Source organism: Dioscorea cayenensis, chromosome 16 (assembly GCF_009730915.1).
Source record: "Dioscorea cayenensis subsp. rotundata cultivar TDr96_F1 chromosome 16, TDr96_F1_v2_PseudoChromosome.rev07_lg8_w22 25.fasta, whole genome shotgun sequence".
NCBI lineage: Eukaryota > Viridiplantae > Streptophyta > Magnoliopsida > Dioscoreales > Dioscoreaceae > Dioscorea > Dioscorea cayenensis.
The window spans coordinates 4,645,076-4,672,872 of NC_052486.1; the positions used below are offsets into that span (position 1 = coordinate 4,645,076).

General features: G+C 32.4%; 3 protein-coding genes across 3 annotated transcripts; all 3 read right to left on the reverse strand.

Moving 5' to 3' along the window:
- Positions 1 to 1,192: 1,192 nt before the first annotated feature.
- LOC120279636 (ER membrane protein complex subunit 7 homolog) lies at positions 1,193 to 4,131 on the reverse strand. Its single transcript, XM_039286562.1, has 7 exons — positions 3,978 to 4,131; positions 3,853 to 3,896; positions 3,159 to 3,267; positions 2,145 to 2,208; positions 1,951 to 2,067; positions 1,776 to 1,884; positions 1,193 to 1,658 (listed from the first exon to the last, which is right to left on the reverse strand). The coding sequence occupies exons 1-7, from the start codon at positions 4,073 to 4,075 to the stop codon at positions 1,570 to 1,572; spliced, it is 630 nt and encodes a 209-aa protein (XP_039142496.1). The 5' UTR covers positions 4,076 to 4,131; the 3' UTR covers positions 1,193 to 1,569.
- Positions 4,132 to 11,779: 7,648 nt separating this feature from the next.
- LOC120279309 (synaptotagmin-5-like) lies at positions 11,780 to 18,259 on the reverse strand. Its single transcript, XM_039286224.1, is given in 14 exon segments — positions 11,780 to 12,189; positions 12,191 to 12,241; positions 12,358 to 12,471; positions 12,551 to 12,850; positions 13,212 to 13,442; positions 13,531 to 13,681; positions 14,970 to 15,049; positions 15,134 to 15,208; positions 15,297 to 15,398; positions 15,809 to 15,930; positions 16,469 to 16,589; positions 16,782 to 16,832; positions 16,922 to 17,026; positions 17,933 to 18,259. Coding segments are annotated over 14 exon segments (1,704 nt in total). The 5' UTR covers positions 18,038 to 18,259; the 3' UTR covers positions 11,780 to 12,093.
- A 2,296-nt stretch (positions 18,260 to 20,555) lies between these two features.
- Positions 20,556 to 27,793, reverse strand: LOC120278452 (calmodulin-binding receptor-like cytoplasmic kinase 3). The gene is given in 8 exon segments (XM_039285246.1): positions 20,556 to 20,917; positions 20,995 to 21,290; positions 21,647 to 21,732; positions 21,825 to 21,994; positions 24,144 to 24,463; positions 26,649 to 26,724; positions 26,726 to 26,904; positions 27,316 to 27,793. Coding segments are annotated over 8 exon segments (1,614 nt in total). The 5' UTR covers positions 27,593 to 27,793; the 3' UTR covers positions 20,556 to 20,707.
- Between the last annotated feature and the right edge of the window lie 4 nt (positions 27,794 to 27,797).

Here is a 27,797-nt window from a genome sequence, read left to right on the forward strand (position 1 = left end):
TCTAAGAATAAAACTAGGTGATAATCAAAATTTATAATATATAATGAATATTTATAATATTTTATAGAAAGCTAAAAAGTATTTTTTTTTTTTAATAAACAACTTTATTTATGTATAAGAATCAAATTGTCTCAATCATCAAGAGATAGATATGGAGAAAACTTTCACATAAGTTTTAAAAGACAATCATTCCTATGCTCACAAATTCAAAAAATTAAGACTCCTTTGTCAAGTATAACAATGTTTGAAGTAATATAATTCAAAATTCAACAATTTAGACTCTATGCAATGTTCTAAAAAGACGCCTAATAGAACATGTTTTAAAATTTTATTAATATATATATATATATGCCCAATATTATGATTATATGTAATTATTTGAAGTTTTACATTATTACCTTTCTTTCAATACAATTTTCTTCCAAATAATGCCTATTTTTTCATGCTCAAATAGTTTTAAAAAGCTCAATATTCTGATCCTTCAATAATTAACTTCAAATTTTTTTTATTAGCTTTATTTTTCTTTAAAGATTTTTCTGTTTGATAATTTTTAATAAATGCCATTAAATATACAAAAATATCAGAATAAAATAATATACATTTTAAAAACTAAACAGGTGAAAATTATGAATTAGACCATTTATCAGCTCATTAAAAAGCTTCACAAAAGTTAGGATTGAAAATATACTCATCAAATCTCAGGAACCTTCTAAAAATTAACAAGAACTCAACCAGAGGACCTGAGAGGAAGTCAAAATATTGTCAGGGACTATATGATACTTTCCTCTCAAAAATTTGATCCCCATTTGACAATATTTCCCTGGTCAAAACACTCCAAATTCTAGCAAATTGAAACCTTTCCCAAAAGAGCTTTTTTCCAAACAAACATGAAATTCAAGAAGAATCTATTCCAAAACTAATCCATTTGAAACGAATATTTGACAATTAGAGGTATACTATTGTCAGCTAAAATCGATACCTTTAGAATTGCAACTCAATCAATATAACTTGTACATAGAGCCTGCAAACATTACCGGGACTCGGCTAATCAGTTTGGAGAAATCAACTAAAAAAGAAGAGAAGAATTTAGACAATTATCACAACAAAGTAATTATCAGTGTAAATATAAAGTTAAAGAGAAGCTACACAGGACAAACTATAATCAGTCAAATTAAAATCAATCACAGAGAGATTGAACAATCCAAATTTCCATACTATAATGTCTTCGTTCGGTTATTGTAATACAGTACAAAGTCATCTGCCTACTCGATTAAACGTTGTGGAAAAGGATGTGTCTTGTAAAGAAAAGATTCGGATGAGCTAAAATTGAATCATGAAATAATAGAAGAGTAAGGAGGATGATATAAAATCTTACACATAAAGGCCCTTAATCATATAACAAAGGGAAGGTGGCAAAATGGGTGACCTCAAGTTAATAACAAGAGATAAAGATGCAATTTGACTTTCCTCTGGAGACAGAAAAGGTCATTCAGGTTTAGTATCTAAGTTTCAAGGTACTGGTCATAAAAGAAAAGAGTCATCCACACCTCCTCTGATGCAAATTCCATTTTAGCTACTCCTCCCTTGCAATAAGTTAGCAATGGAAGGAACACCTTGGCTCCTCATCTCTTCCTGTGCGCGCCTTATCTCTTCTGGATCTGTTAATAAAGTAGAGTAGGTCAATCAGCAACAACATAAACCAACTCTAATTCAAAACTATGTAATGAAAGGACTTGACAGCTTTGAAGAATACTGAGATAGTCTAATTGACATACCCATATTCTCCATCATCTTTGGCATGACGAATAGCATGATCAACATGAAGCCTAACATTAGACCCATTGGACTTTTAACAAGAGACATTACGGAGAAAGGTTCCCTTATCTGAAACCAAGAATAATGTTAGTCTTAACAGAAATAATGGGTGTGATTAGACTAGTCTTGCGCTACCTCATAGTACTGTTCTTCTTTTAAAGGTTCTAAGACCAGTTCATGCAAAACCCTCCTGTTTTCCGTCAGTGCAGCTTGAACTTTACCAGGGTTTCTAGCACTAATATCAACACGAACCTGACCAAAGATGGGGAACTCAGTTGACAACCCTTAATCAGGTCAGCAGTATATGTAACAGTTAGAGAAGTCAATACCGGTGAAAAGAAATAACCAATTGCAGAAACTTCAATCAAATGAGTCCCTGCTGGCACATTATAGCTGATAATAGAAGTCAAAGAACATCAAAAAAATGTAAAAAGAGCCATCATTGTTGATTAAATTTAAAACGGAAGTTTACAATTAAACAAATCAGCATTGGAAATCCATTCAACACATGACCGATAATGTCTTTTAAACAATCATTTTCCAGAAAGCATAAGCCAACACAGTTGTGTTTTGAAGAAGAAATATTTTTTGTAATACAATGAATAAATGGAAATTCTAAGGTCAAAATCTGTTTAATGTCACAAATATATAAGTGATGTCCTTCTAATAAGAGAAATGAGTAAAATACATAATTCAACTATTTAAGTCATATGTTCCACTAGTTTAGAGTATAATTGAGCACTAGAAAAAATCTCGCTTCCTCATTTTCAGCAATAATCTTGCTCATAGTCATTTTGATTGAGATTCAAATGCCAAACTTTCCAATCTGGCCTACAGATGAATTATTTCAGACCTATAAGATGACCATCTTCATGAGCAGAGGAATTATACCAAAGTTTTCGACTTAACGAACAAGACATGAGTAACTCTTCTATCAAGGAAATTTCAGAAATAACTACTAACCATGGCAGTAGACCATAAACTAATTAAACTAGCACAGAGCACTTAAACTATACGTCTTATGATTACAGATGAAATGAAATCTACAACAATTAAAAATTAACATGGAATCCAAAAGCATTTACATTAACCATATGTATGCCCACCTCTTCCTACATCTTGTGCTCGGTTCTACATTTACTACATAAAAACAAGGAAGAAGAAAGAAGGATCTCACGATTTTCTTTTTCATATGTCAACTTGAAAGAATAATGTGACAATGATACATTATACTAGATGAATAAATCTGGCCATTACAAAAGCTAGCTCAAAACAACCTAGAGAAGTTTGGGAGGCAAATTATGGGAAAAATGTGAGAAATAAAAGAGCAAGTGTGAGGATACAATGAGAAATAACCGTCCGCTCTGATGAATGAAACCCTTTGACCACCATTGAGAATGACCTTGGCATTAGAAAGCTTTGCAGGAAGACCAAATCCCCTTGTTCCCGTACCTATTTAAAAAAAAATAGTTTTAAAATACAATTGAATGAAATTTTGTATTGTCATGATGCCAAAACATCAAATTTGTAAAAGAACATCTAAAGAAAATATTAAGAAAGCATAATTTCTTCTACATAATTAAACAGTCCAAATAATATAAAGATCACCACTAAAAAATTTCCTTAAAACATTAGAATATCAGGCTACTCTCACACAATCTTGAAAAAAAAATCTACTTTAATAGTAAACAGCAAGCAATCAAATAAAACTCTGGCATGGATAAAACCAGAAGTAGCATATTTCTTAGCATAGCCGAACACATTCTCCAAGATTGCAGAAGAAATTAAACATACAAAACTCAAATGGAACTCCTTACATACAAAAAGATGTCAAAAAGATAAATTTGTTACTTCCTCCATTGAATACAAGTTGTAATTCATTAGAAAAAACCTTCCTAAGTATTTAATCAACCGTTCATACTAAAAAAAATCACTTCTTTTCAAGTAACAATCCCAACAAAATAGATGGATCTCTATACCAAAGCAATTAAACCAATTAAGAACCACATCAATCGGAGGCATGAATGAAGAGATTACCATCGATCTTAACGCGTCCAGTGATGGTATACCCATCGCCAGATCTGCGAAAACAAGAGCACAAACTCAAATCAATACACAAAGAGAAGATGAAACCAACGTTAAGGGGGTGAACAAGGAGATACCCAAGAGGAGAAGCAGCAATGGAGGAGAAGAAGAGGCATGAGAGAAGGAGGAGAACCGACGGGAAGAAGCTCGACATCGTCGTCGTCGTCGTCGTCATCGCTCGTTGGATTCGTCTTCGAAGATAGGGCGAAAGGAAGAAGAGCAAACAATGATAGTGTTGGGGTTTCTATGGCCTTCTTATCGGATCTAAAATCCGGGTCGGATCCTTGAAAGATCCGATAAGTCAGGTTATTAAAAAAGATAAACTTTATATAAAAAAAGGACTGGCTTTTTACATGCCACCCCCTGCAAAATAACAAAATTACATTCTCTGACTCACATTAACACACAGATAGGGACTGCAAATGAACTAGGGGTTGTTTGGTTGTCTGTAAGTGAAATTACAATGTAAGTGAAAATGTTGTATTTCAATTTACATATAAGTGGAAATACTGCATTATTTTTTATTTATTTGGTTTGATGGAAGTTAGAAGATATGATCACCATTTAAGTGGAGGGGTGAGATTATCTCATTATCCAGTTATTATTATTATTATTATTAATTATTTAATACATTTTTAAAAAAATAATTTAAACTAAATAATTAATTTAATTGTTTTGAGTTAGTTTTAAATTGATTAATTGATTTTATAATGTATTTATTACATTTTAAAAATAATAATAATAAACTTAAATAATTAAGCACTAACTCAAAACAATTAATTTAACTCTCCCTATTTACTATTAACACCAATGTAAGAAAAATAATTAATTAATTAATTTAATGATAATTTTATTAAACTAAAAATATATAATATTCTTTAATTTTATACTAAAAATATTTTTTTAATTAAAATTAAATACAAATTGGTATATTTTAAATAAAAGATTAAATTTAATAAAACATAAATAAGTATAAATTTAATTATGTTAACAATTGATTACCCTGTAAGTTTTCATTACCTTTTAATGCATAATATGGAGAGTGAATAATGGTGATTTTAACTCAAATGTTTTGCTGCATTTCAACTTACAGCAAAATTTGATGTAAATTGAAATACTGCAAAAGTACACAAAACTGCAAAACTTTTACATGTAAAACTGATTTCACAGCAAACCAAACAGTCTTTTACATGTAAAACCAGTTACATTAAAGCTACTTACAGCTAATTGCAGGTAACCAAACAACCCCTAATGCCTTGCTTGTTTTATAAGGTATGGTTTTAGATAAAACTTTGTTTAGATCCAAGGTTTTTAACATGGTATTTGTTTATGGGGGTTAAAATGGAGGTTCTCAAACCTCCATTTTACCCCCACTTCTCAACCCTCTAAATTGGGGGGTTGGGAGGGTTTTACATTTTTATTTGACTAAACTGCCCTTTAACTTTTATAACAATGACATACATGCCATTTCTTTTAACTCACTCCACACCAAGACCTTTGTTTCATTTCTTAATGCCCTAGCTAGCAGCTATGAATTTTCCATTCTTGCAAGTCACTCCAAGCTTAGCTGGAGCTTCATCGGACCTCCGTCGGACCTTCACCAGACCAAAGTTGAGGTGAGCTTATATGAGAACCTCAGTCTGAGGGTTCTTGCTCACTAAACAATGTGTGGTTGTTTGTTGGAAAAGCTTTGTTTTGTTGTTTCTTAGATTTGATCTTATGCTGATCATGAATTAGTATATAATTCCTTTCACTTGTTAATAATTACTTCCCCTTAGTTTAATTACACATCTCATTATTTTCTTTGACAATGTTTGTTTATTGCTTCTTTTGCATTCTTGTTTCTATGTGATAGCATCTCTAGCTCAATTAATGAAACAAGAGGAGCGGATGTTAATTAAATTGAAACTCAAAGGTGACAAAATAGTTAAAGCAAAAAAATTTGAAGCAGTATATATGTATTTATATTCATGTAAATTCACTCATAGTAAATTAGATTGACAATGAGGTGGTGGTCAATGCTTAATTTTTGTAGTCATTTGGGACTTTATTTGATGCCAATAACTAAGTGCATGACTGCTAGAGGGCCTTGTTTAATTTATAAAGCTTGCAGTATATTAATTGTGGTGTCCATGGTTTCATCTTCTGGGTGTTTTCTATGATGAGATGATTTAGACTATATATTTGTCTTGCTTTGTGGATAGTAATGCTAGATGCTTAATTTGAATGGCTCCACAGTTGGATATGTCTCTTTTCAACAATGACATGATGACTGCCACCTTGTGTAATATAATTAGTTAATTACCACATCAACTTTGATAGACCATGTAATATAATTAGTTAATTCACTATAAAAAAATGACAAGATGTTAATTCCAACTCACATGTCTTGCTTTCCAAACATTGTAAAACAATTTCGACAAATCATTTAAATGTATAGGTTAAACCAGAAGTCTCCGAGTGGATGAACAAGAGTATTAGGAATTATGAAAAATTAGTTCAACTTTATGGCCAAGATAGGGCAACTGGACAACATGCCGAGACCGCGTCAGAGATGAGAAAAAAAAGACTTCAAAATTCGGGAAATACATCATGTAGCCCTTATTCGGCGGACACAATCAATGATATTGACTTTATGGTTTCCCAAAATGAAGCAAATTTGGAGAATTTGTGCGAGAATGAAAATATGACTTCACATGACAATGAAGTTAAAGATGAAGCTTCACCACTAGATCAACCATCACAATTTGAGGCTCCAAGTTCTTCTAGGTCCAAAAGAGTTAGAAGAAATGGCAATCATGAAGATGCAGACATGTCCATAGCTCTTGCAATAGCTAGTGCTCTCGTTCAATCAACTAAGACAATGGAGAAAACAAACACAACCATAGAAAGATCCACACATATGCTAGAACAATGTGTTGCAAATCGGGATCCACTTAAAGATTTTGATGTATGGGATATGACATAGGAATACGACAATCTCTCCATACCAAGGCATATGTGTTCTTTGTCAAAAACCCAAAAATGTTAGAAAGTGTGATTAGATGCCCGGACTCTCATCGCAAATTAGTGTTATTGGAGTTAATGAGCCATCATCATGAATCACAAGACTAAAAATGGAAGGTTCGTAATTTTTTTGGATATCCATATCTTCATTTGAACATGAAAGTAAATTATTTTATATAATTTATTTGCTTAGCGTATTCTTTTATTTATTTTCTTTTTGTTATTAGTACATGAATTTAATTTGTTTTAATTTTTTTTTCCAATTTATCAAGGCAACTATGGTGGTTACTACATCATTGCAATAGTTTGCTACCCAATGTTTTGTAATGAAAGAACTTGTCTTTTGTTAAATGAAACAATGTTAAGTGTGGGATTATATTATATGGAGTACTTTGTTAATTGTGAACAAATTGTTGTTAAGTGTGAATTTCATTATGTGGACTATTTTGTTTTTTGTGGACAAATTTATATTAAGTATTCGTTACATTATATCGACTATTTTGTTAATTGTGTGAAATTCTTTGTTTTTTTTATGTGAACTTTGGTGTTCATCATTGTGTAAATTGTTCGATTTTTTTTTAATGTGAAAATTGGTTTGTATCAAGATTTTGTATTTGAAAAGTTTTATCATTTATGGTTATAACTTAATTATAATAATAAAAATACATTATTAAAATTTATGTTTGATATGTATATATTTTAACATTTAAGGGTCTTTTTCGTAATTTTAATATATAACTTTACATTACCTTACCTTCAAACCAAGCACAACATGGTTCAAAAACTTCCATTTACTCTACTTTTGTCCTAAGCAAGATATGGTTTACACCCTCATTTACCATACCTTACCATACCTTACCATACCTTACCATACCTTTATAAAACATTTCCAAACCTTCAAACAAGCAAAGCATAAGTGTATGTTTAGATGGCCATAATGGAATAAGAGGGAATGAGGTAATAATAGAGAGGAGAAATGAATAGATAGGGGATGGTGATGAAAAAAATGTTTGGTTGGAAGGGTAATTCATTGGGAATGGGAAAAGTAAAAAGTGGAGTTATGATAAAATTACATTTTTACCCCTTATATAAAGAAATGATAGTTATTTCTAATAATTATTATTTATAAATAAGTACAACATAAATAGTTATTTTATTATTATTAATTGATGTTTAACTAGAAATTAATTTTAAATAAATATTAATTTCATTCTGTACCTTGTATATTTTAATTAGATTTGAAATGATATATATTCAAATATTTATTAATTATAAAATAATTAAACATAAATATTTATTTTATTATTATTTAATGTTTAATTAGAAATGATATTTATTTCAAATAATTATTATCTATAAATAATTAAAACATAAATATTAACAGAAAATAACAATTTTAACATTTTCACACAAGTTAGAATCTTCCTCTTCAATATCTCAAGAAAATAACAAATCAAGATCAATTTTAACCAATTATTCATTATTCAATTAACCATTCAAAACAACAACTACAACACATTAAAAAATAAATCCAAAAAATCACCTTATGAACAAGATTGTTCCTCTTCAATATCTCTACAACAAAAGCTCCACAATCCTCACATCAAGAACCCAAGCAAAAACCTTAAAAAACAAAAAAAATCAAGAACTCACCATTCATTATCTCAAACACTTGAACTACAAAAACTTAAAAACCAAAAACTAGCTCATTGTTTTTTCAACATGCATTCACGATACTAGCTCATTGTTCTTCAATGACATTCATATACCTTGAACATTTGCATGGATGTAAAGGCTCATCACTAATGAGCAATTAAGAAGTTGTTGCAATTTTTCAACATGCATTAACAATACTAGTTCACTGTTCTTCAATGACATTCATAAAACAAAGAGTACTAGAAAACATCAATTAAAGCAAAATTCCAACCAAATTCCAACCATTCATTATCTCAACATGCATTCATAATACTAGCTCATTGTTCTTCAATGACATTCATAAACTATCAAAGTTGCACAAACAATTCACCAAACCATAAATTGTAAAAGATCACAAACGACAACTATGATCATAGGTCCAAGACTTTCGGGTTCCACAAAGTTCTATTCAAAATGATAAGATGCGCCGTTTAAGTAGTAACAACATCGAAAAAAAACCAACTCCTTCCCGTACTCATCTCCTCATTCTAACACTCGCCTATCAAATGGATAAACTTGCAAAAGCGCAATGTTAAATATACATGTAATGAACACTAATTAATCATCAAAGTTACATTGCTACAATGTTAAATTCTTATAAAGATGAGTCAAGCATTAGGTGAGCAATATGACATCCTTGACAAGAAAACCCGGCACAAATTAAACGCAATTTTCTTTCAGCTAGAAGGTCCCAAAATACTGTCAGTTGATCTTCATCCTTCGCCCTGGATCCTTAACATTCATTTGCAATGAGGTTTAAAGATTTTAGTTCTCACTGAAAAAGAACTTAATTAATGAATAGGTAGAATGAGGCTTCTCTAAGGTAGAAGAAATAGAGTATTAAGACTTTGGCTTTAATTATCTTGTTTTCCCTTTTGCTTTTGTTTCTAAAGACATGAAGGAATTAGAGAAACCATTATGCTTAGTTAGTGATCACTAACATAAACAAATAATCTTGAGGTGTGGATCAAACATGATATATTTATATTCTTTGACTAAATAAAAACCAGAGTTAAAACACATACTTTGTGGATAAACCAAACCCCGGATTTATCACTGTTGTTCATTGACAACTTTATATAAATTATTTACATTAATAATAATAATAATAATAATAATAATAATAATAATAATAATAATAATAAACATGCATATACACAGTAAACTGATAAATAAATAAAAAGAGATCTAAACTTTTGGCTTTCAAAACCTCTCCAAATCAAATTAGAACATTGCATATCCACACAGAAAGAGTGACCATCCATGGCCGGAATAAGAATCCAAGCATTTGTATGAATCATGTCCTATAACTGCAATTTATAAAGTGTTATCTAATCATTTGAAGATTTGCAATTGATATAAATGCTTCATTTTCATTGTTAATATTGTTTCATTTCAAGACTACAACAAATCCAACCCTTTTACTAAGCACAACACTCATTGGCACTGATAACCATCAAAATTGCAGATGAAATCGAACTTCTTCCTTCCGGATGTGAATTGCAACCACCATTCTTTCCACCTAATTTATAATTTTTCTCATTTACTACTGACATCATAGTTTAACAAAATAACATCCTCCCCTTAATTGGAATGAACATCTTACATCACTATTTTGCCTCGGCTTTTCAATTCATGTTTAATCAATGAAGTTGTACTCTTATATACATTTTTATAAATAAAAAATCTATTCCTACAATAGACAACCATGTTATTTATTGTTATCAAGAGTGAGAAAGTTGTTGAAACTGAGAGATTTAGAGTTGACAAACACATGAAAGAATTAGAGAAACCATTATGCTTAGTTAGTGATCATTAACATAAACAGATAATCTTGAGGTGTGGATCAAACATGATATATTCATATCCTTTGACTAAATAAAAACCAGAGTTAAAACTCATACTTTGTGGATAAACCAAACCCCGGATTTATCACTGTTGTTCATTGACAACTTTAGCTAAACAACCACAAGAAAATAGATAAATTATTTCTAGTATCAATGGCATGCGAATGTGATGTTTTTAAAGAGGAACAAGACAAGGGTGAGATGATGCAAATTCTAATCTCTTCAAAAGATTAGGATAAAAAATTCACCAACCTCTAAAAAAAATCACACAGAAGACACACACAATGATTCACCAACCATCCATCAAATCCATAAAAATCCAAACTATCATAACAATAATATATATATAAACAACAACCTGATGGCGGCGTTGGTGATGCCGATGTCAAACGAACACCCGCCGCCGACGATGACGAGCGCAAGAACACGAGCTCAAGAGGCTTGACAACAGGGATGTGCAACTCTCAAAGGATGATGATGGCAAGCTTCCATGGGGTTAGGGTTTGGTTATTTAATTTTTATGTGTCTTTTCTTTGTTTCTCAAGGGTAAAATAGTCATTTTGTAGAGAAATGAACCATTCCCCCCAATATGGTGAACCCCCCCCCTTCTTAGGGGAACCATTACTGACATCCAAACATTACCTAAGTTTTTTGTAAGCGGCTCGAGACTCGATTTGAAAAAAGCTCATTTATTAAGCAAATGAGCCGAACTAAAGCTTGATTTTTGAGCTTAAGTAGATAATCGAGCTAAGCTTAAGCCTCAAACTGCTCGACTTGCTAAAACTCATGAGAAGCTTGGTTTGGTATTGTACTACATGATAATATAGTAATTTTAAATTATTTTTAATTATTACTGTAGATAATTAATGTGCACATCCACAATGTAGCCATCATATTGTAGCTATCGAACTGAGCTCAAACTTAATATTTCCTTAGTGAGCCGAGCTCAAGCTTAATAAAGGAAGCTCAAAATAGGCTTGGCCCAAATAATGGCGAGCCATGCTTAAACATAACAAAGGCTCAGGTCGGCTCGATTGCAAGTTGCAACCACACACACACACACACATTTTTAAAAAAACTCTTTTTAATACATTTATTTAGATATTAAAATATGAAATATAGTTTCTATTTTTTTGAAAACAATTATAAATTAGCCTTGATTTGTTTTCTTCACTTCCTAAATTGTCAATTATTTTTTTTTTTTTAAACAGTAAAAGTCTGAATTCTTATATTATAGATATAAACAAAGATTTTTCTTTAAAAAAAATAACTCAAAAGCATAAGATTTTCAAACATATAATTTTCAGTAATAACACAAGTCTCCGAATCCATAAAAAAAGCACATAAAAATTTAAATTGTACAAAGGAAAACATAATGTAGTCAATAACTAACACAGATCTGAAATAGTCCCCAAAAAAATGGAGACAAAATTTATATTACATGATCCCAAGATTTATTTTTCTGAACTTTCTTTTCCCTCATTCTGCAACTAAAAACATATTTACTTAACTACTCTAAAACCAGAACAGAAACATTTTACACTCAAGATATAATCTGCAGCAGAACTACTCAGAAAAAATGTTGTTCAGAGAATTTCGCAAGCAAAGAGAGGCCGAATTCACTCGATTTTTGGTGATAATCATTTTATGTATCTCGATATATCGGCTGCGGTGTCCATTTGAGATGTATATTCAATTTTCCAGTTTTCGCGTTTTCGAGTGGAAATGAATCACTGTATTCACCTTTCCAAAATGACTCTGGTTAGTGTCATGATGCATCTTCCCATGAAATCCTGATGAATAATAGATAGTTTTATTAGTTTCTCGATGACTTCGATCATTTAATATCAGTTCGCACTTCAATTATCAACTACAAGAAGATGGGATGGATAAGTATAAGAAAAGTCACCTTGCCGAATGTATCATGATCCCAGACTTCCAAAATAAGCATATCATGAAGCCCATCTTCGACAACAAAGTCGAAATTCTGATTCCATGTTGGATTCAAACTCTCATTCACCACCTGAAAAAGATAAATGAGTTAAAGAGATTTCTTTGAAAGAAAAAAAAAATTTCCAAAGCTGATTGATTTAAAAAATTACTCTTGTTTTGAATTTTGTTTCAGTCTTCTTCATGCTAAGTACGACGTAAGGGTCAGCCTTTCCCATCAAATCCATAGCAGGCAAATCTTCTGCGGATATAACTGTCACCGAGAGGACTCCTCTCACAATAACTTCCTTTTTCTTGTTTGTTGATTGTTTTTCAATATCAGCAGCATCAGTGCCATTCGATCCACTTTTGAGAACCTTCTCCAAAGAAGTCATTGAGAAATTTTGCAACGCAAAAGGGTTAGTGAATCCATTCTCCATGCCATACGGGCAATATAGAAGCTCTAGGTGCACCTGATGTGTTATAAGGAATTAGGAATGTTAAAAGTGTAAAACATAGACCCAGATACAAATCAGAGACTATAAATCTGAAGCTTGAATTATTTAAACATAACCAAACAATTTGCATCAAAGGGATAGTCATGGAAAAGAGAATGTTTTGTCCAAAAATGAGCATGTTACATTGGCAAAACAATTAATCTAAACCATTCACTATTTGACAGTTAAATTACTTCACTATAAATATCTACTTTCCTAATGTACTTTAAAAATCTTTCAAACAATGAAGCGCAAATTAAATTTGAGGCATGCATTAGCAAAGATAGGACATATATAAATACAATGATGTATGTGCATAAATATTAAATGACCTAACCTGGCCCCGATTTTTTCTGTCCCTCTGGATTTCCAAATCTTTGACAAGGTCTAACCAAATATCCTTTACTTTCCCAGGTTGGAGGTCCTTCAACCTAACTTGAGAACAACCGATAAGTTCAGCTGCCTGGATACCTTCATCATCATAGACCTTTAGTATTAAATTTTGCGTAGAGGCGTCTTCAACAATGAATTCGAAATGCTCATTCCAGATAGGGTTCAAATCATTGTTCTGCATTAAAAATAAAAAATAAAAAACCAGTTTCACTTCTCAAACAAATAAGAATACAGAGAAAAGGCAGGGTTATGTGGGAACTCACGATAGTTTTGCTTTTTTTCATCCTATCAGGTAACGGACGGATGTACACAACAGCAAAGGGATCTGATTTTCCAATGAGGTCCTTGTTTGTTAAACCTTTAGCTTGAACAAGCTTTACTTCTAATACTCCCTCAGGCTTCAGTTCGAGGTCACTATATGAGAGGGAACAAAAGGTTTCAATCAACCATTACTAAGATGGAAAAAGAACAATTTCACATAAGTTTTATAGTTTTAGTTACTTTGCAAAGAACTATATTACATGTTTTAAAAAATATACTTCCCAACCTCTAGTTAAATAGGATTTAAATGCACCAATATTTGACCATTAATTTTAATTTCTGTCTCTGTGTTTACAAACTGTTCAATATGATCCCTATCTTTTAGGAAAATGCTCATGGCAGTCCTTAATGATGGTTCAACATACAATTTTACCTTCAAGATTTTTATACAGTTTTTAGCTTATGTGGTAACTAAAATCATATAAAAAGTGCCACCTTAGGCCACATATGCCAAAAAATCAGATAAAAAAATTATTGTATATAAATGTGTATGTTAAGTCATCATTAAGGATCGTAATGAATATTTCTTCAAAAAATACAGGGATAAAAATGAACATTGGGTCAAAAATAGTGATCAATAGTGCATTTATACCTCACAAGTAAAAGGATATACCTGACACAATTAAGTTTTCTTTGTTTAAGTTTTTGGTATTTATACATATATGGCACAACAGAAACTTGAAATAACACATAAGTTTATGTGCACGCCCCTGATTTAAGTCAATTACCTATTATCACTCAATGATCAACAGAATAATTTATGAGATGACAACACTATCATATGCATCCACAAAACTTCAAAATGAGTTTTATATAAGACATGAATGCATTTCCCTATTTATTATTATAGTCTACAATCAAGTAATCAAACTTAATGCTAGTTTGACCAAACTTTGCTAATAAGATTTGAGTCCAGTAGAAAAATATATGACATAATCTGGGCAAAGCAAGCGTATGGATATGAATAAAAAGTTTGCAAGGGTATATATAGGATTGCAAGATTTTGAGGGGATACATGTGCAAGAAATCCTAGTTTCGTATGACGTCATTTTGAATGACAAAAATACCCTTCCAAACCCATTCTCTTGTTATTTTTCACCCCAAATCAACTAATAGACAAATTCAAGTCATTCTTAATAAAAACTTGGGGGAAAAAAGAACTAGGAATATGAGGGGAAAGGGCATTTACATAATTTAATGGATCACTATTAACTCAAAAGATGACTTAAAAAAGGGTTATGCAACATACATTATAACTTAAAAAAAATAAACAATATAAAGTATGAATAAGAGCATGCTATACACAATTTGATATAGAAGTTGTTTGTTATTTCAAAGTAACTTTCAGAGAAAAACAGAGCGCCAAAAAGCATGACTATACCTGTAATCCCCAGGTAAGATTGGAACAACTTTTCGTACAGGCCATGTCAAGGTATCTTCAATAGCATTGCGTATTGTTTCCTACAATCATTTTATACATTAAATTATTAGAAGAAAAATATATTACACTGGAAAGAAGGCAGTTTTTTGGGGCAATGTTTGAACCTCAATAGCACCAGAAACTCCAGGGATAGATGACAAATCACCACCAACAACTTTAAGGGTAAAATCCAGCTTTTTCTGCAGTAAAGGATGAGCACCAATGGTGTTACAGTTAAAAGAAACAGTATGCATGGGCAAGCTTTAACTGTCGATTAAACCACAGTACCTTTTCTCTCAAAGAGTAACAGACTGCTCCAAAGCATGGAAACTCTTCCACAAGTGGTTTAAAGATTAATCGGAAAACACCAGTGAAGCCAATATTTTTGACCTAATTTCAGATTGCCGAACAACAAGGTAAAGTTTAATCACTCAAAGTATCCCAAAAGATTAATATGACACACGTAATAAAACTAGATTACAGAAGATCATAATAAAAGACAGATGCTGGTAATTGATATAGCAAATCCAAAAGGTTACAATATTCATGAACATCACATGTTCATAGCGAAATAAATAAATAACATCATTTGTCAACCGTCCCCAAGTTATTAGTTATGTATGCCTACATGGTTATATGTCACATCATTTCATGTATACACATAAATTTGTACATATAAATGGAAGGAAATTTATTGATAGAACTAGAATGTTTCTCAACAATGAGATATTCAGAAAACCACTTCTTTTTTCATTAGATATTTTACCAACTTGTGCATTTGAAGTGTAACACATAATCACCTGTATAGGAAGCGCCACACCAAGTTTAGTTCGAATGTCTAATACAATGTTTGGATTCCCATCCCACTGCAGCTCTAACTCCATTGTAATACCAGAACCATCATCTTCAACAATCGATACACCTGAAAAGAAAATTAATGAGTTTTGTGGAGTAACGTTGGTCATAGCTAAATTTGAGTTTTCTAATCCTCTCCCATGTGTCAGGTGGGGTGTGTATGTGTGGCGCTATACAGAATTTTTGGCATACTGTCAATCAGAATTCAGAAATTGGTTATAGTTAAATTTAAGTTCTCTAGTCTCCTCCCATATTCCGAGTGGGATGTGTGTATGCAAGTGTGTATGCGCTATACAGAATTTTCTGGCATATTATCAATCAGAAATTGCCCATATCTAAATTTGAGTTTTCGTGTGTGTGTCTAACTTTGATTTTCCCTCATCTCACTTAGGTAGAGTTAAGAATTTAAGAATATACAGACAGTGATAAAGTGCATATGTAAAATGAGATAACACAAGTTAAATAGTATGAGAAAAAATTAGTATTTGGCCAAAGTGTTAAAAACTAGTAATAATGTAATTTTCATTTTTCACCAACACAATAAGACTTCAACCAAATCTCCACAAATGAGATACAAACAAAGCATGGTTCATAAGAAAGCCAACCTGTGAATTGTGGTGCAACAGTCCCAAGAGTAAGCTTTGAAAACTTGAGGGAAGATAGGACAATGGATTTATATTGTTCAAGAACAGGTTCAACAGAAGTTCTGATTAAATCAGATGCAGCCTGTAATCATATTGCAATTATAAACAGCATGACTGAATCAGCAGAGATGTACCTTATACAGCCATAAACTGATCATCTCAAATATTGACAACATATTTCAGCGGCCATGATAATGCAAAAAATCTATATAAGTCCACTTAATTATGGTTTTATTGAGTAAAACTTGAGCAAAAGGAGGGGATAAAGAAGCACCTCATTAATGTAAGGCCAGATTTTAGCCAGTTCAAGGTTAAGCCAGTTCAACTGCAAAAATGAAGAAACTGATATTAAAACACAGGCTTAAAATAAAGGAATGTGAAAGAATGACCGCACACCAAACATAACCAACTCAACTTCTGTCTCTGTGAGAAAACAACCCACGAAGGGTAGTATTCCGTGGGTAGAATCTTCCTTGAATCTTCAACAGTCATCCTTGCAAAAGCTGCAATAGTAGCTGCCTGAAAAAAGAAAGGTACTGCATCTAAGTTCTAGAAGAAGGAAAAAATACAAACATTATAATTTCATCAGTTCAATCTCAGACTAGAACAGTGTGGCTAATGGCAACCAGTTTGACATATTTAGAAGAGAAATCCTACAGAGCATAGAAAGAACTAATATTATTTAAATCATTATATTTGAGCCTTGAAAGACAATAGTGCAAACATGAAAATGGTTTTTATCTCATGCATAGCCTCAAAAGTTTAGGATTATACAGATTTAGCAGGTAAAATTAGGAGGAAGCTTAGCCGCTCTTTAACAGTTGTAAAGACAGCTTAGGATCAGCCAGATAAAATGTTCACACACTATGATATCCAAGTTTAGGTAATCTTGTCCCCAAAACCTCAGAAGTTAATTTGAGCACAACATCCATAATTCACAAAGATTCACCAACCAAAATTGTAACATTTAAAATCCTACACTTCAGAGCAGTGGTGATGGATAAGTGATTCCTAACACACATCTAGAAACCTATAACTCTGTGTTTAAGATAATCAAATCAATCTTGAATTGCAAAACACACTGACTAGCATCACTCTCTTGTGCAGACCCCAGGTGGGACAATAAATGCATTAACTACAACAACTACATAGCTGAATCACCAAAAAAGCAAGAAACAATCAACTACGTTGTTAATTTATCTAATCAACAACAATCAGCATACAAAAAAACTAAATTAGCAGTATGCTTAATATATCACTTCAAATTAGTAATACTATGGAAAAACACTACTATAAAACTCTAATAATCAAGCATACAGATTTCTTCCTCTATCTCATCAGCATTCCTCATATCACTAATCAGATGCAAAACCAAGCACACTTGACCAAACAATCCACAAAGAATTGGATGAAAAGCGAAAGTACCAGCTCAGTCCGGCGCTTGGACCGCGAGTTCTCCGAGCGCACGAACGCAATGATGAGACCAACACCGACAGCGACACCAAGAACAAGCCCCAAGAAGAACGACATCGCTGCAACAAGGAACAATCACAGCAGGGTCAAACCAAGCTCAAAAGAAGTGATGGTGGGATCGTTCTGGAGATCTCTCAACCATGAGGGAGGAGAGAAGAGAAGATCAAGGAGACGGAGAAGGGGAAAAGGAGAGATTTTGAGAAAGGAATTGGGCGATGGCGATGAGATTTGAGGGTTTTGGAAGGGTTGGTTTGGTTGTTGGTGGGCCTGAGGACAATGCAATGGCGCTTTCAATGGCTTTGCCGACTCTTTTAGCATTTTTGCATATCTAACCCTGAAATATTTATATTCAAATTTTATGAATATACCCTTATAAATTAATAATTTATTATAAGAAACCATATATCACCACGAAATGTCAGTAGTTAAGTATAGTGATAACAATGGAGAAAGACAGACATATTAATAGGTTAAATGGATTTAATTTGGATTTGTTAGGTTTGTTTTGGTTTTTATAAAAGTTCTATAGATTTAGTGAAAGTAGAATTCAACAGTTGTGATTGATTGAATTATTTGTGTAGATTCGATTAAATGTGTTTAAATGGTTCGTATTAAAATTCTATGCATTTAGTAACACAAATGTAAAAGTATGATTATGACCGTTGGATTGATATCCAACGGTTGAAAGCAAAAGTCCCTAAATTAATGCACCCTCATTTATTATTATTATTATTATTATTATTATTATTATTATTATTATTATATATATATATATAATCCAGTTTATGATTATTCTAAAATAAAATTTAATGGTATATGTTTTTGTTATTTATTTATATTTTTTAATCATAGATTTACAATTTAAAGGATCTATTAATATATAATTTATGGAGTTATAATTAAAATAATTAATAATTTATATCTCATCATTATTAGATTATATCAGTCTATACTTTTTATGTAAATATTAGCATAAAGACTTCATGGATTAAAAAGATAATCTTAATCTTTTTAATTATTTGGACATGTAATCCCACGTGATTCATTAAAAAAAACTATCATTTAATTAGAATTAATTTACATTTTATATCTTGATTTTTTTAATGAAATTTGTAAATTAAAACTTCCATTCAAAAACAATTTTAAAAGATAATTCCCAGGCATACACAAAATTTTAACTGTTTAAAGAGGTACAATAATAAATGTAATACTTTTTAATGCGGATATCTATAAAATCATCAATGAAATTTATTATAAAGAAAGTAACAATAAGTCCCTCTAATTCTTTCAACTTTTTTTTTTAAAGAATCTTTTAAAATTTATCAAAATTTTAAAATATCCTAATTTTCTAAATTCATATTTTTAAATTAAAATTAAGTTAAAATTATAAAATCCCAATATCAATTTTTTTTAACAAATGAGGGCAAACAAGTTATGAATGTGCAAAAAAAAATAAAAAAAATAAAAAGATGAAGTTATATTTTACCACACTTGTAATTTCATCCCATGTGAAATAAAATTTAAACTTGTATCCTCAATAGGACAAAAAACACTTTACATCTAGGGATGGGTATGGGGCGAGGGAGTCCCTCGTCCCGCGAGGATCCTCCCCATTTTGAGTGGGGAATCCCTGGTTTTTTCCCTCAGGGGATAGGGGTGAGGGAATTAAAATTTCCCCAGTCATCATATTCCCCGCCCCACAGAATCTCTGACCCGAAATAATATATATATATATAATTGTTGAAATAAAAAATAAAAAATATATATAATATAATACAATATTTGTTATTAATAATGATTAGTCTCAATTAATACCTAATTTTATGGATTTTTTTTCTTTAGATTATTGGATTTTTTTGTAAAAAAATGTGTTAAAATAAAAAATTAAAAATATATAATATAATATTATGTTTGTTATTAATAAAGATGAATCTTAATTAATTGGTATCTAAGATTTCTAAGTTCATGAATTTAAACATTAGATTAGTGAATTTTTTTTTAAAAAAATTGTGTTAGGTGGCCGGAGCGAAGATCCCGGCCCTCGTGGGAGCGGAGAGTGGGGGCTTCCTCCTCCCCAATTCTCCAACTGGGGAGGGATGGAGAATCCCCACCCGAGATGAGAGAGTGAGTGGAGAAACTCCTCCTCCCCGCCCCGTGCCCATCCCTATTTACAACTTCTACCTTATCATCTAGCATAAAAATATTTAAAGTGCCAAGATAGGAGGAAATAAATAAATAAATAAATAATAAAGTAAAAACCTCAGAAGATGATTACAATCTAATATACAGGGAGTTTTTAATAATTTTCTCTTTATTTATTCAGTGTAACAGTGTCATTATCTAACAACTGTAACTCATGCCCCACAAAAGCACATTCATTAGAAAAATTAGAATCACATCAAACAAAAAGCTCCAACCCAATAAAATAAAATAAATTAAAATAATAAATAAATAAATAAAGGAGGGTATCAGTTAACCAAAGCAGAATGGTGACATTGTATGAAGTTATAAACATAGAACTCAAACTGAATCAACAACACTAAAAGTTGCACAAGAAATAAAAAAGAAATGTAACTTAAAGATCAATGAGAAATAATAACATTCAATTTAAATGGCTATAATAATGTTAAAAAGCATCCTATAACCAGAGAAACAAAGTGTAAGATAACAAAGAGCTGACTTCCTTTACATTTTCTTGCATCCACAATGAGTACACAGCCGGCCGGTTTACATTCTCATTCGGCTCCTTCCATAGTCTTTTCGTATTTCCCACAGTTGTTCTCCTACTTGTTTCATGGTTGGACGATCGTGACGAGTAGGAGCAGCACATTGAAATGCCAAGCCAAATAACTTTCCTAGAACTTCTTCGTCGACTTCTTCCTCTAACAGAGGATCCAACATCCCTCTCAAGTTACTGGCATTATATAAATTGAAAGCCTGCAACAACAAAGTTCTTTTCGGGTTTAGTTCGGCTCGGAGAGTGAATATAAGTAGGTTGACAAAGTGAAGCTTACCCATCTCACAAGAATTCTTTCATCCTGATCTCTCTTGAGATCTACAGGACGTCGTGCGGACAGAATTTCTAATAACAATATGCCGTAAGAGAACACGTCACTCTTTGGTGTGAGCTGATAGGTCTGCAAGTATTCGGGGTCTAAGTACCCGGCCGTTCCTTTGACTCTGGTCATGATATGGGTCTGCTCTGCTGCTGGGCCAAACCTTGCGAAGCCGAAGTCAGAAACCTTGGCTCTGTAGCTCTCAGTCAATAGTATATTTGATGACTTGATGTCCCGGTGGATTATCGTCTTCTCTGTTAAAGATTAAAGTAGAAAAATGTCGGATGGTAGTGAAGCGCTGTTTAATGGAATAGTTAGATATTAGAAATCTTGGATAACTAAAGGTTCATAATTTTCATATTTTGGCAAAAACAATATGAGCAGAAGCGATAACAAGATACAAATTTATAACCATCATATACAATCAACAAAAGAACAAAAGAACAAGAGCACAAATGCTTCTGTAAAGCAAATGCATGCTATGTTTTTTTGATACTTTTTCAAGGGCAATTCACTCAACGTCTTTGATGATTGAGAAAGGTGAACACAAGGAGATTATAAAGTAAATTTCTCTTGCATGAAGCTAATTTTATGTCAGTAAAAGCCTTACCAGCATATAGATGTAGATAAGTAAGGCCATGAGCAACATCTATAGCTATTTCTAACCGTTGACTAAAGTCCAGAAATCTTCCCATGCTGACCTGTCAAATGGAACAAAATTGTTAACATTCCTTCCCAAAAAAATAAATAAATAAACAAATAAATAAAGGAATGCAGTATTCATAAACTTACCATCTAGATGTTCCCTTAGAGTACCATTCGGAACATATTCTGTAATTATAATACGCTCATTTCCTTTATCATTGTAACCCAACAGCTTCACTAAATTCCTGTGTTCAATTTTGGCAAGAAGCTCAACTTCATTACTGAACTCATCTCTTAGAGATGAGATATGTTCCTGAAGAAAACAATAATTATATTTGTCAGTTCCTACTCAATATTTTTGATTATGCACGAGTTGATGTGAAATTCCAAAATCTTAGTTAGATTCTTTAAACTTTTTCAAGAGAAAATCTCATCCTTCAAGATTGCGTTACAATTGATCTTTCCATGATAGGAGTTATGGGAATGTTTCAGGCTCTAATATATAATAAATAGAGGGCATGAAGAACAGAGATCGAATGGGCTTAATTAGAGCAGGGGTGGGTAGGCTAATTTCCATTGTGTTGGAACAGAAAAGGGGCAAATGACAAAGAAGTGCTGTGGAGCTACAACCCAGTGAGACAAGGTTATTGCCAAAAGGAGGAAAAATGAGAAGAGATGAGGGGATCAAAAGACTTCAATATTTTACATCAACTGGAATTTGTCTTATGCAGGGAGACTCCTTAATACTCTAGATATATACATAACCATATAATAATGCAGAGAATAACAGCAAATAAATAAATAAAATGTAGCAATTCCTAAAACTCTGGACAATCTGAATCTTTTGCTCCCACCAAACCATCTTGGACACAATAAACTCCTCAGTCCTCCCTAGTAATTTTGCAAGGTTATTTCAAATTTGCTGGTGATATATTTGAACTCATTCTTGAAAATATGAGATGCTAATTCTAAGTAAGCAAATACAACCAATGAGAGTATTCTAAAACATAAACAGCCCACAACTGCTATCTAGACTTGCAAAGAGTTGAGGTCTTCTTGCAGTTAATAAACAAATATTGCAACATATTGCTCAAATTTTGTTTGGAACTCAGCAGGATATTAAACTTCTTATGGAAAGAGCAAAAGAAAGTTTTAGATAGTCCATTATTATAACCGGAAGGTGATTAATTGGAAAGTGGCGATGTATACTAATTAACCGTATGTTCAAAGGTTCCTACAACTCTGGTCTCTGATTGTGATGACCAATTGTATCCCTGGCGGTCAACTTTGGAAAATTTGTTACAGAATCTTAGCATTCTAAATATCATGCAAACTCGTTAACTTAAAATCTTTTTCTACTTTAATAAACGGGAAAGCCTGCACTCCTCCACGAAGAATTTGTGTCTACTCAAAACCGTTCAGAGAAGTCTAGAGGATGCACAACAATACACCAGACCAATACATTCCATTGAGATTGGGCATGACTAAAAGTTTTGAAACTGTAACATAACCAGGAGGACCAGTTAACTGGTTTTTCAGTCTTTTTTTCTATCCATGCCATCAAAATAAAAAAAATATAAAAAAATATAAAATAAGAATAAAAGAAAGACATAAACAAAGGGCACTCCATTAAGTAGATTACACCTTTTCACTAAACAAAATCTACCATAAAAGTCTAACACAGTGTATCATGGATGGCTGTGACTACAAATTATTATATTAGACCAAAAAGGAATAGAACTTCAGATTTCTTGGCTCACTCTTGATTCTCAAAGAGATTATCACAAGTTACTTATTATCCTTCTAAATAATAGTTGGACTGACTCCCTAGGGTTTGTTTGGATTAAAACAAATAGTTGAAACAAATGAAAACACAAGAGATAATTGTCTTGTTGTGTTCTATATGAAGGAAATAAGTTGTTGAAAGACATATATGACCTTTAGCATGTAAACTATTTGTTATCTAATTATTGTAATTTGTAGATCTCTAAGGTCTCTATTTGTTAAAGATAACAAAAACGAACATATTGAGGATATTCTTCTGGCTTTAACCAAATTAGAGTGATATCCTACTTTGTGACACTATAATCTAATTTATAAAATTTTAATTTATTGTTGTGTACAATCTAAGAATCTTAGTTAACTGAAAATTAAATTTTACTTGAATTGAATTGAACCTGAAAAAAACCAAAAACGTCGAGATTAATTTGGTTAACCAAGTTTTTAGATCAGTTTTTCTGGTTTCACTTCAGTGTTTTGGTTTTTTTTCCCATCACTAATATCCATATAAGATCAAGCAAAATCTAATTGAGTTTGCTTCCCACTGCATTTAGAATAGAGAAACAAATACTTAACTGTCAAGTGCATCAATCTGAGTTCTAGATTAGGAAAAAATTCATGAAGTGCTCTGATATCATTACAGGTGGAGAGAAATAAAAGCATCCAATTAAAGAGATCCTTACCTTCTTCGCCCGTTTGACAGCAACAACCTGGCCATCGGGCAACAGAGCCTTGTATACAGTGCCAAAGCCTCCTTCGCCCAGCCGTAATGCAGGTGAAAAGTTCTGCGTGGCTTTTATAATTTGGCTGGTATTCAGATGTACAGATCCAAGTCTATTCAATTGGGGAGACAATAAGAATCGAGATGGACTGGGAGGTGCTCTAAGAGGCGTTGGTGGAACAACTCTTTCCACCCCTGGACTAGGAGGTATTCTGTATGGGCTTCCAGGAATTTTTCTAGATCCCGAATTGGATTCATTGGATGTAGCACCAGTTGCTACAGCTAATCAAATGAAATGATCAGTGTGAAAGAAAGGGAAAACATGGTTACAGATGATTTCTGGCATTCCAAAAAAATATAGATAGAGATAGCAGCAATTGGACTCCATTATCAATTCATAACTCTCAAAGTTCATTTTATCAACAAGGGCTTTGCACCTTCATTCTATCAGATCAATCCATCCTAAAAATCATAAAGGCAATAAACCTATCATAGACAATGAATTCTAAGAGCAATCCAATGTCCCATCACAACTTTAGTCTAATTTAACTGAATGATCAAAAGTGCCCCATGCCTCAAACTGCAAATCATTAGTCCATTGCGGAGTAGATTCATATGTTAAGGCAGAAAACCATGGTCGAAACACTTTTTGAAAGGCGTAAAAGCTATTTAATGACTTCCCAATTAAAGATGAAAAATCATAACATTATTATAGCATTAATTGACTGTGTATATATAAATATATATATATATATAGAGAGAGAGAGAGAGAGTCAGCTCCGTTTGCAAGGATGTCATAGCCCATGTTTCAATACCATCCATATTGTTTGTCAAGATCATCCACAGATAATTTACTCCTAAAACTGAGCAAAACTGGACAAATAAACTGATAGAAAACACAAGCTACCATAAATTCTTATTTGTACTGACTTGAAAAAAAAGGGTCTAAATATTACATCCTTAGCAAAATGAATACAACAATATCAAAACAAACTTTCTTCTTCTAAAAGTGCGTAACTACAAAAAAAATTGGGAAAGTAATAAAAAAATCTATGACGACGAAACATTCAAAAGTTTTATCCTCTCAGGAACTTCTATGCAAATACTAATAGAACAGACTTTTTTTAAGTTTAACCTACAAGAATCACCAATGGATGAGGAGGAGTACCAATACGAATTAAAGTGTGACTGTTCCTTTCCAATAGATCTTCATAATGCATTAAGCACATAATGTAGTGTGCATAGAGAACAAGAACACATAGCTTTATACCATCTACGGGTATGGGAATGTCACAAATTCAAAATATCATAAGCTAGGACTAAGTTCTGTTGACACAAATTATTGCCAAGCCATATGCAGCATAAAATAGAAAGGAAATCTAATGTGCATGACCAACGATTTCTTTAGTTTCACCAAACCAAACCTTAAGCATGTACAACAACCACAAATATGTGAAGGATAGTCCAATATACTTGAGTTCGAGTTGTTAAGCGATGCTTTGAGTTTTTCTCTATAATAAGACCAATAATCTTTCTTATTAACAGAATCAACCAAAGTAAGTGCAACTTAGGTATCAGTAAATGCTGAGTCAAAGAAGGGTTCACACACAAACATACTAGTATTAGATTTTTCATTATTTCTTAAAGAAAATGTCAAACTTTTCATTATAAAAAATGCTTCGGGTTTTTTAATTGGGAACATTTCAATAAAAAAATATTAAAGTTTTCAATATTTCTTTTAATGGCATTATTCAGTTCCATAACTTCGGTGGAAAGCACAACTTCGAGCAAGGTGCATACAACTTGGATGGACATCAGACAAGTGATATAAGTGGTCCAAAAGTCCATCCAGATGATTAAGCTCGACATTTGGCCGTTAGAAGAAAACCAAAAAGTTCGTCGAGGTATTAGGTAAAAACAGTATACTATCCAGAAATTCAGGAGCTGCATAATCAACATAGTGATGAATAGAATTTGGACTTGAGTATGCAAGTGAGTCTTAAGGCTCCTTTGTCATCCATGAGAAATCCATTGTACAGTCCTAAGAAATTCATTAATAAACAAAAAGAAGCACATTGAATTTAATTCACTTATTTCAACTTATATAACTGAAATTCCATCATGAACTTGTCCTTCAGGGAAATACTTACAGATCAAAACGCAATCATCTAAGCCTTGACTACATTATGCATAAAACTATATTCTCTTCTTGAAGATATCATTGACAAATTTTAAATGCAGATCACTATATTTGTACTGTACATAATAAATAACTGACTGTTTACATATGATGCAAATAATATTAAAAAAAAGTTCCAAAAAAGCAAGGGATCAGAACTTTTAACCTGCTAAGTAAGGTAATCTTTGCTTTTTCACCAGCATATATTTATTCATGCACACAAAAAAATTCATTGCAACCAGATGATAAATGAGGAAAGTAAAATCCATGTCACTTAATTAGACTCACTTTGACTAAGCTCATTGGCAAGAACATGATGCTCAGTGGGATCCTTCCTTTTTGCCCGAAAACAAGGACATAATAAAAGTGCAACAGAGAAGGAACGTTCCTGGAATAGCCAGGGTAAGTTTGTCCTTCACTGAGGAAAAGCTATAGTTCTTTCTTTCCTTCACTAACTGATCCTCTCTGGGCAGCTGATGAGGAATGGGTGCTTTAGCTGAAAACTCCAGCAAAAGTTTCCTCCCCACTCTTTGAAGAAATGGCACTGCAATACAAGCATTGACTCATCAGAAAATAAAATGATTAACATGATAGACAATACAAACCATAAAAAGGAGTCAAATCAACTGGAACCTAAAAACAAAGTGATTGGACAGTCTATCCAAGTCAACAAATTCCTTACAATGTTTACAATTCACGTTCCAAGCAAACTGATTATCAGAAATCCATATACACAATATTCATTATGCAAGTTAGTGTCATGCAATTCCTTCATCTTACAAAGACAACTTGACAACTCTCCAAATTCCAACTTATTCATCCAAAAAATCCAATTAAAAAAAGGTATTTTTACCAGATTTTATGTTCTTTTCATCCATCACTTCATTCATCCAAAGCTATTAAGCAATGAAAACAACACCAACACTCATAAAAAAGACACAGAACGAATAATTACCAGAGAAAGTATCACAATTCACATGAAAGAAAGCAGAAGCCTCATGATCAGACAAGAAGACCCCATTAGCTAAACAAAAATCCAAGGCTCCACAAATCAAAGCATGGTCCTCTACCCTCTTCTGATTGATATAAAACAAATACCCATCGGAAGATTTCAAGAACTCAATGTGATCAGATCCACAAGTCCACGAATAGCTCACTCCATCATCATCATCAGCCAAAGAACCCAGAGATTGACCCAACACCAACAACCCCAGAAGAAGCAAGAAAGCCATCAAGATCTCATCTTTAGCCCAAATTCAGCTCCAGAAACACCAAATTACAAGAAAACACAAGAAAATTCAGGGTGAGAAACATTCAGAAAGAGTGAGAGAACGAGCTAGGGCTTCTGGATAGACGAAGATGAAGAGAAGAGGCGTGAGGGTAAACCCATTTGTAGGAGTTTTATGAATGAATACATTTTCACGGAATTGACTACTG

Coding starts and splice junctions, on each gene's coding strand:
- LOC120279636 (XM_039286562.1), bottom strand. CDS start 4,075: ATGACGACGACGACGACGACGATGTCGAGCTTCTTCCCGTCGGTTCTC. Junction 3,897..3,977: donor ATTGCTGCTTCTCCTCTTGG/GTATCTCCTTGT, acceptor TTGTTTTCGCAG/ATCTGGCGATGGGTATACCA. Junction 2,068..2,144: donor TTGGTTATTTCTTTTCACCG/GTATTGACTTCT, acceptor ATCTTTGGTCAG/GTTCGTGTTGATATTAGTGC.